The following is a 9,650-nucleotide window of genomic DNA, read 5'->3' on the forward strand; positions in this document are numbered from 1 at the left end:
ACCCTGGTGTGTGCAGTCAACGTAGCTGTTTTATTTCTGAACAAATTTTTGTCATAGAAAATTCGCAAGAAAGTTGTGCTTTTTTCGCTGTGATCCTCGTGTCAACGGAAGTTCACGGAACGGTATATTGTTAATAAGAGACTAACCAGATTTATATTTGCAGATTACCTGTCCTCTTACTACTTAAGTCAAACTCTATATTTCTATGGAATAAACACATTCAAAATCTCATCATGTTACTTTATAAAGGTATGTTTTTTTTGGCTCATGGCCCAACTTTCAAGTAATGCGATCTGTACTTTTTCGGCACACGCGTTATTTTTTAGAAAGAGAACGTTTTTGTAATATACATGTGCTTGTAATTGATTGATAATCTGGTAAATCTATTGTAAATTTGCGTTTTAAACTGTGAGTGTTCAGTGCCACTGGGATAAGTAACGGGCCAGGTGGAAAATTTCCCACACCCTCTTTCCTCCAAATACCACTTAAATGCAGAGTTCACAGCGAATACGGCAAGTTGATCAGGAAGTAAATAAGCTGCAAAAATTGAATGTGTTCTGAGATGAACTGATTATATACGTCGAACTTCGCTTGAATTCAAGCCGTGAAAGTTTACAGATGCGTTGTCGCAGTTCCCATTTTGACATTTCTACTTTTGCCCTGGGAATCTTTACAGTTGACAGTAAACTTATGTAAGCGCCGAACGATGGAGTCATCGTGATTTCCGGTGTATTTAAAATTGGCATTACGTATCACTCTGGAGTAACGATGACTTATCGTTAACTTCAGAAAGCTTGCCTGCTTGAGCCAACGCAATGGACAAACAACTTAAATGAGCAGGAATTGCTCAAAACAATGCCGCTTGCCCTTATCACTGACCATCACCTGCAGATGATGTAGCTGTTATCTGTGTGAAATAATTGTGACGAATGACATTAAATTACGTTTTTAGTTAAGAAATTGTTCTCTTTCAGATGACGGATTCAAATTGCCTTCATCTGGTCGATTTTTGCACTCTTTTCAACCTTGTGTAAAGACAGGCGAAATGAATGATCTCGTGTGGCATATTACTGGAACAGCTCCGTTCTCAATAACCCGAGAGTTCATCAGTTGTGCCTTTTGTAATCTTCCTTGATGGCTTCTTTTATCTGATAAGACTCAGCACGAGAAAAGTCGTATCGTTTTGTTTGTTTTTCAAATGATTGATTCATATCAAAATAATAATCTATCTGATTTATATTTTTATCTTTGATACATTACGTAGATATTTACGCGGCAAGACAAGGCGTGGAAGATAAACAATCTTTAGTGACTTCCTTGCCCAGACTTGCCACTTTGTTGAGATGTTCCACGAGTATAACCCCTGCCAAGCTTTATCTTCTTCAGTGACGTCAAATGTGTAATAAGAGAGCAAGGAGTAAGTCATCCAAACTTCATATGAAGCTTCACTGATAAGGTTTGGGTTGAAAGCAAAAACTAAACAGGGCCTCGTAAATCAGCTGGAAGGAATCAGAGATGTCTTCATCACTCGCAAATCATGCTTTGGAAAAGAGCAGCAAGGATCTGTCGGTAACAGGAAGGAAACTAATGATTGCTGCTGTTATTTTGTTGACATTGGTTATCATCGTCTTGATTGCTGGAGTAGTTTTGATGCAAAGAGAGATCACAAGCCTGAAAGGTGCTCTAATAGACGATTAATTTTCAGTTTATATTCCAGTAGATTTTAGTTATTATACCTGCGATAGGTCCTATTCAGTGTCACAGGCCAAAACTTTCAGCAGTGGAAAGTCGTCGAGTTAAGTGCGATTGTGTACCTTTCTTTTCACAGTTCAAGGGCAGTCACGGTTGGCCTTTTTATTTCACTGCGATTAACAGTTGAGAATGCTGATACGATATGGCTTTCTTATATTCTTGCCATACTTTGAACGCTTCAGAGGCGCCCCAGGTTGCGTGCAATTGTGAGAAATGTGTTTTAAATCCGTTAAAAATTAATTCTTCGCAATTTCGTATCAAGACGACTTGATAAGAAGAACGTTTTCTTTTTTTTACCGGGATTTTATTCAGGAGCGGACCTTCCACATTTTTCGCAAACATCTTCTTTCATAATTTATTTAAAAGAGAAATTCCGTTTGCTCACAAATTCACATCTTTGCACTTAGTCACTCCTTGTAGTCTAAACATTGGGGAAATTATTTTCTAAATACATATTTTCTAAATGACATGGGTGTGTCTTGAACTTTCTTGACGGGCGGCGGTTCTGAAGTTACTTCAATGTATTTCCATCTAAATTCAGACTTCATTTTGGTCTAACGTGTTCAGTCTTCCAAACCCAGGGACGGCTGAGCGTATTTTGTATTGGGGGGGGGGGATTCTCCGCCAGAAAATTTTGAAATCTTGAAGCTCGGAAATGCTATTTCGACGAGATATCAAAAAAATAAGCGTGGATCAACCGTAAAATGACAGATCTGCCCCGCCGTCCCTTAAACTAAAGTCGTCCCATCTTGTCTAGGAAGATCGAAGTGCCTCTGCTTGAAGGATGAATTCAAATTACCTTTGTGTCTAATTTTATTGACCTTAATCTTATCAAGAGGTCGGAGATCCAAGCGGAAAAATGCTTTGTGCTGTACAACATCACACCATAGTTAACATAAGTAACACCTATCAAGAATAGACAGGCAATCGGTTCCTGCAGATTTCTGGTCAGAAAGTTCTATTGCCGAGGTTTCTTTAAAACATCCTGTCCTCTAAATTTACCATAAATCGGAGAAAAAGCGAAACGAAAAGAAGATAGGTAACCCAATTTTGAAACAAATTAGCCTTCATTTAACAGATGGGGATGCAGAAAGACACCGCGTTACCGGCAAGACCTCCAACTTGGCTAAAAGAGGAATCAACCTCCGCCGGCAGATCAAGGGAAAACAAAAACCCGTGGCACAGGAAGGTATTAGATCATCAAGGATAATTACAATAGCTGTTCTAAGAAATTCAATCATTAAGCTCACAGACGAAAATCTGATCCATGCAGAGATTTAGATCGTGTCGTCACGATGATGACAGAGAATGCAACTGAGCTCGAAATTACGAGGCCCCACTCCCCACGAGAAACACCGCCAGTTGGCTTAGTTGGCTGATCATCGGACTATTGGGCGGGATGTCGCTGGATACAACAACAACAAACTTTATCTGATATTACGGGTTAATATACAGGCAGCTTACAAAAACAAAAAGCACTGGCTGGACCAATGATGATAATTATTTTTGATTTGATTTAGATTTACAGACTTTGCCAGTCAAGCTGGCAGAGCGCTACAACAGCTTGCGCCAATTACTGTGCCCCCCCCCCCTTTTTTTTTTACCCTCCCAACCATGATACTCAACAGAAGACAGACCAGAACACCGGGAACTTCGTGCCCTACTCTTAGCGACAAGTGTGTGGGTTCTTTTACGTCCCACAGGATTATAGACATTGAAGGGTTGTGAGACGGGACCTCCGGCTTATCGTCCTTATCCGACAAGAATTGAAAGTCTAACCATTTGCAGAAATAGTTACAAAGGCAGCATTTTCTCCTCAGTTATTTAAAGACCCTGACATTGGTGTAGGCGTTTATCTTTATCAGTTTTTTCGCTTATGATCCCTTCATCCTCAGCTATCAAGGCACGATGTCTTTTTTTTGCGCTGTCAGGTTTTTTTTTTTTTTGTGAGACAAAAATTATATGGCACCATGCTTCTTTAAAGGTATGGTAGGTTGTTGTTTTAAAATCAATCAGTATTTCATTTTTCTTCTTTCAGCCAAATGCCAGGCAATATCAATTCCATTGTGTCAAAACTTGTCTTACACCATGGGTCAGTTCCCAAATAATTTGAAACAAACACAAGAAGAGGCCAAGGCTTGGATAGACGCTAACGAGGTCACAAAGCTCATACACAGTGGGTGCTCTCCCGATATAGGGCAATTACTGTGCTCAATTTTGTCACCTCCCTGTAATGCACCTGGAACACTTTTACCTCCCTGCAAAGAGTTCTGCAGACGTGCCACTAAAGCCTGCAAGGATGAAATAAAGCGGTATAAACTCAAATCACACCCTCTAATGAGATGCCGACGGTTGCCAAAGGAAAAAACTGAAAAGTGCTTTGATGGTTCGTGGCAAAGGAACACAGCAGGTGAGAGTCTTATTCTCGGAGCTTAATGTTTTGGAAGGTATTACACGTATAAACAAACATTCACCGTGGTTCTAATTTACTGACGTTATACAAATGCCACGACCGAGAAAGACAAAGAGGAAAGGGTGGGCAGTGGAAGATAAGAGATCTTCTTTTGGAGCCGGTTTAATCAATATCTAAAGCTCAAGTATTGCGCGTTAAGTGGTGAGGAAAATGCCCTCCAAGGTTAAACCTGCATCTGCCGTCAAAATAATTCCCAAACCTCCATAATTTTTAATCATCATCTCTCATATTATGATAATCAACAGGTTGTCAGCAAATGCCATTGAAACAATGTGCCAAGTACATCACAAGAAAACCATCCTGGCAAGCAAAGTTTCCTAACTACTTTGGTCACATGAAGGAAGAGGCAATTAGCAAGTTAAATCAATTTGACCCAATCTGGCAACTTGCTGAGGACCATTTGGAATGCGCTTCCACCCTAGCGCATTTCCTTTGCAACATGTACGCCCCCAAATGCACAAGTTCTGAGACTCACGTACCACCCTGCAGTGAGCTGTGTTTGAATACCAGATCAAAGTGTAAAGCCTTTTTTAGACGGATGAGGAAAGAAAATGGTTTTACCTGGCCGAAGGAGGTTGAGTGCAAAAACTTTCCGAGAAAAGGTACTGCTCCCTGCTACATGGAACCAAAGCCTACACCATCGCCAACAACAGAAATTGCATTTACGTATGCTCCACCTCCAGGTAAGAAATATCACTTCAAAATTTATTATCTGATGGCTCGTTCAACGTTAACTATATCAATTTATCAAATCACTTTTCGCTAATCATTTACTCTGACTTTGTGAATTACAGATTTGCGTTTGAGTTCCCTTCCAAATATATTCGTGATGTTTTATCAACAACAAAACCGAGGGAATGTTCCGGTTGTTTAAAAAATACGGCTTTCTCGATGCTATTGTCAAAGCAGCCAAACGACGCGCTCTGGAGATCGATCGGGAGACAGCAGTACAAGCGTCAAATTAGGACGAGAGAATCGCATTTACTCTGTCATACCACACCCGAATCACGTCTTGGAAAGCATAATTTTTTAAAATTTCAAACTCTTCCAAAACAATCTCTAAGTAGCGCTATGTTTCCCCTACCACCACTTCCGTCGCTCAAACGCGACAAACAGTTAAAAGTACACAAAGATCTGAAAACCATCCAGGAACTTCAAATGCAAACGTGCACGAGGCAAATTTAGTCAGGAACTCGAAACAATCGGTCATCGTGAGTTGAATCTCCACATTTTCGTGTATAGCATAAGCGGCGCACTGTGCAGAAAAAAACCTGTATTGGTGAAACAAGGAGAAAACTAGACGACCGTTTCCGCGAACACCTTCCAAATGTTGAAAAATATGGCAAAAGTACAACAAAACCCATCACACGTCATTTCAACCTTCCCAACCACTCCACCCTTAACATGGCAGAATGAGGCCTATCCCTGCCTCAAGAAAATCTGAAATGAAAGTTCAACTGGGCACCCTCAATCCCTGTGGAATCAACGAGTGCTTTTTATTCAAATCATTCTTCTGTGATCCGTGCTTTGCGTGCTAAACGCACGCAAAGTCAGCCATTTTTTCTTTCCGGGGTGCTTATCCGACCTTTACTGATCAATTGGATTGTCATTAATCAAAGTTTCGTACTTTAGTGCCCCGGATGCAGCACCACAATTTCCTTAGAAACCCACACCTTCATTCGATTCCTGTTTAATGAAAAGCATGCTATTCTTTATGCCAGTTAGGAACAATAACTAGCTAACAATATCAGCGGTCAATAAAGTTTTAGCAATCAACGTTACATGTGCTGCTTGTACAAACAAGCTCTTCTTACCTATAAACTTATTTCCCTTTTATGTCTTTGTAGAGTTTATTTTAGACTTGCTAGTTTGGCAAATGACAATTTCATAAACCCTGTCCTTTGTAAATTTAAACATTCTGTATCATTCAAAATATTGGTTCAGTTTTCACATGGTTCGTATTAACCTTAATCCTGTCAATAAAATTCGCTTCTTTGGATATAAACGTGATTGTTGTGCAAGCTAACATGATCTGTTTTCAGAGGAATGTGAAGAGATTACAATTCCACTTTGCAAAGACCTTCCATACAAAATGACAAGGTTTCCAAATCATTTGAATCACACACGGCAAGGAGATGCAGCCCTTGAAGTCCACCAATTCTCTCCGCTGGTGAAGGTCAACTGCGCAGATGATTTAAAGCTCTTTCTGTGCTCCCTTTATGCTCCACCTTGCGTACATCCGGACAACTCACCGCCTCCTTGCAGAAATCTTTGTTCACGGGTTAGGAGAGGCTGTGAGCCTCTGATGAATAGATTTGGGTTCGTGTGGCCGGAGGCTATGGCATGCAAACGATTTCCTAAAGCTACTAGTGGCGTGATTTGCTTAGACAGGCCAGAAAAGACAGATAGACCGTCGCTTCCAACTACAAAAAGAAAAGGTGAGTAACCCAACGGCACTCAGGGGTAGACCTTACATTATTTACCACAATGTTATTACCATAACAGACAAATCTCTTAATAGTCTAGTCTTCAAAAGGACAGGCATCCCAATGATAATTGCAGCTCAACACATTGCCTATTTTTTCGGGCTGCAAAACGTTGAAGAGAGAGTTACGTGCTCTCTCCATAACAGCTGTGAAAACTCTCCAGTTTCAGCAATGCTTTTGTCCCACCCTGTCAGTGTTAAATTATTATTTGCTAAGCGAGTACAAAATCAATGATTCCCTAATAAATGTCAAGTGTTAACCTCTTAAAAACTTACAACTAAGGTGAATGATGATGATGTTGACGCCAACAACGATGAAGATGATAATGATGTCGACGATAGCGACGACGGTGATAATGATAGGCCAGCCAACTAAAATGTCGCCCGAGCTGTTCATTCATTACCAAATTAGTAATTGTTTTCTGACCGGTTTATAGCCAGGGTAGTTACGGTCTTACATCCTGACCAAAACGATTGATATTGATTTATTTATTTATTATTTTGTGTTTATTTTTGTGGGGCAGGTATAACAAGTTAGAACTTAGTAAGGAATCTCACTGCCTGAAAATAAAATAACGATGAATAACAGCAACCTTTTTTACAACATTAAGGTTTACCAAGCATACCGAGATACAACCGTATTGTCTTCTTTCATAACCACATCTGTTTATTGTTGTGGTAGGTAAATGCGAGGACCTGAACATTTCACTTTGTCAAGGTTTGCATTATAAGAAGACACAGTTTCCCAACGACTTGAACCATGTCACCCAAGATGAGGCAAGGTTAGAAGTCAACCAGTTCTTTCCACTTGTGGCAGTCAATTGTTCAGCGGAATTGGCCCTATTTCTGTGTTCTCTCTACGCCCCACGCTGTAACGGTCCACCCTTACCATGCCAGGAGCTTTGCAACCGAGTTCAAAATGGCTGTATTGGTGTTATGAAGCAATTTGGATTTTCATGGCCAAATCAAATGACATGTAATAGATTCCCCTCCTCTGGGAACGGAACGGATTGCGTTGATTCGAGTCTATTTGTTGGATCTACCACAGCAGTCCCATCTACGACTAATGGACGACGATGAGTTAGCCCACATTTTTCGCGGTTTTAGGCATCATCCACTCGACTAGACTCAAAATAAACCATGATTCGAGAACTGTCCTGTGCCTAAATTTAACCCGGGAACGAGTCTACGGATTGAGTGTACTCTTATGTTTCCTTTTTTATTGATTATTATCTTACATTAGTGGCATCACCAGCCGAAATATTTTTTGCTTAATTTTCACCGAATAAGATGGCTTTGGGGGCCTCGTGATTCTGTTTAGCTTAATATAGTTAAGAACACTAACAACTCTTTTAGCTATGAAAGTACCCGGCTATCTTTTATCTTGTTACCTTACGCATATTTTATGCCTGCCGCAAACAGATACCATCTAATTAGAACCACATTTTTACCTTCGTAACCAGAATCACCCAAGTGATGTAAACCCAAGATAACTTTACCAAGGTACATTTTACCTCTGGAATGCAGTTTCCCTCTGTATGTGTAACTACAATTAATAAACGACTTGGACCTTTGTGATTGGAGAATGTGCTCTTGCTATTTCTGTGGTCTTATAAGGCCACAGTCACCACAAACCATATCGTGGTTGAAAAACTCTTTTGCTTTTGTGGATACCGGTAAAGAGCAGAGAGTAACACAAGATCAATTTGAATTAAAATTTGGAAAATCATTGCAGTTAGTTGCGCAAAATTAATTAAGCAGTTGCAAGTGCCGCACAATCGCGCGGTCCTGGGTTTGAATCCCTGGGGATTTACGGGTTCCCTTTGTTACTCAACTTAGTGTGAGATGACCTTTTCAACTTTCATTTCATTCTATTCCTCAGTTCAAATATATGAAACTTCATTTCTTTCAAAAGAATGAATAAATAAACAAAATCAGTTTCTGCAAAAAACCACAAAGTAGACTCATGCGCAAAACAAATATTTGCAACCTTGAAATCCAAAGGCAATAGGGTTGCATCAGGTGTGCATCATCCTTCAGGGTAGCAAAGAAAGCTGGTTTCTCTGCTTTTTTAGAAAAAGAGCAAAACCCTCTCAAAGACTTGCAGACAACAGCGTTGATAAGCTCACAGAACTTATACATGGCAAACACGAGAACAGGAGCCTCGCCTTTCAGAAATAGTAGGCCTATTTTAGGGACTCAACTGATTTTATATAAGCCCTTAGCCTTCTAGCATTCTGTTTCGAAGTGTTTGTTAGTTAAGGAAACATTGTGGTGGGTACATGGTTACATTAAATGGTTGTTGTAATTGTTCACAGGACAAAATCATTCGTCAATAACTGACGTTCCTCTTTTTGCGACCATACCACAGCGAAAAAACCGGGTACCGTCCGATTCCCGCGGTCAAGTACTTTCGGGCGAGAATAGTACTTCGCCCGGTGACTGCTTAGGAATATCTTTTGTCGAAGGCTTCCACTGTATTCATTGGTTTATCGCTGTTCTTTCTTTGTGTACCTAGCATAAGCGATGACGCGCGTCAAAAAAAATCACACAATTCAACGATTATGACAACCTAACAATCCAGCGAATTTCGGCAAAAATAATTCTCTCTCTAAGTCTTGATTGTGGAATTAAATACCGAGTGAAAAGTTAAGGTACAAAAACAAGAACGAAGAGAAAGAAAGGCAAGATAGATTTTTGCTATTTCGCTGTGGGAATTTCTGGTGTTGTAAACTTGTTGTTATAATTATTGTTGTTGTTGTTATACCTCGCATGAGAATTGACTTAACCAGAGCACAAAGAATTGTCGACACAATGCAAGGTTTATGACCTAACATTCCAGGGAACGATAGAGAGAAATGATCCTAGCACTTATCTGGACAATTTAAGCAATTGCCTCTTATAGACACCTAAAGAATTGAGGTGGTTCCAACAGGATTC

General features: G+C 40.1%; 1 protein-coding gene across 1 annotated transcript; it reads left to right on the forward strand.

Annotated features, from left to right (window-relative positions):
• Nucleotides 1-1,312: 1,312 nt before the first annotated feature.
• On the forward strand, nucleotides 1,313-8,288 carry LOC138003262 (uncharacterized). The gene is made up of 6 exons (XM_068849216.1): nucleotides 1,313-1,678; nucleotides 2,831-2,941; nucleotides 3,791-4,162; nucleotides 4,471-4,908; nucleotides 6,268-6,663; nucleotides 7,393-8,288. The coding sequence occupies exons 1-6, from the start codon at nucleotides 1,516-1,518 to the stop codon at nucleotides 7,788-7,790; spliced, it is 1,878 nt and encodes a 625-aa protein (XP_068705317.1). The 5' UTR covers nucleotides 1,313-1,515; the 3' UTR covers nucleotides 7,791-8,288.
• The last annotated feature ends 1,362 nt before the right edge of the window (nucleotides 8,289-9,650 follow it).

This window comes from Montipora foliosa, chromosome 5, assembly GCF_036669935.1.
Source record: "Montipora foliosa isolate CH-2021 chromosome 5, ASM3666993v2, whole genome shotgun sequence".
Lineage (NCBI taxonomy): Eukaryota > Metazoa > Cnidaria > Anthozoa > Scleractinia > Acroporidae > Montipora > Montipora foliosa.

Coding starts and splice junctions, on each gene's coding strand:
- LOC138003262 (XM_068849216.1), top strand. CDS start 1,516: ATGTCTTCATCACTCGCAAATCATGCTTTGGAAAAGAGCAGCAAGGAT. Junction 1,679..2,830: donor AGAGATCACAAGCCTGAAAG/GTGCTCTAATAG, acceptor TTCATTTAACAG/ATGGGGATGCAGAAAGACAC. Junction 4,163..4,470: donor GTGGCAAAGGAACACAGCAG/GTGAGAGTCTTA, acceptor GATAATCAACAG/GTTGTCAGCAAATGCCATTG.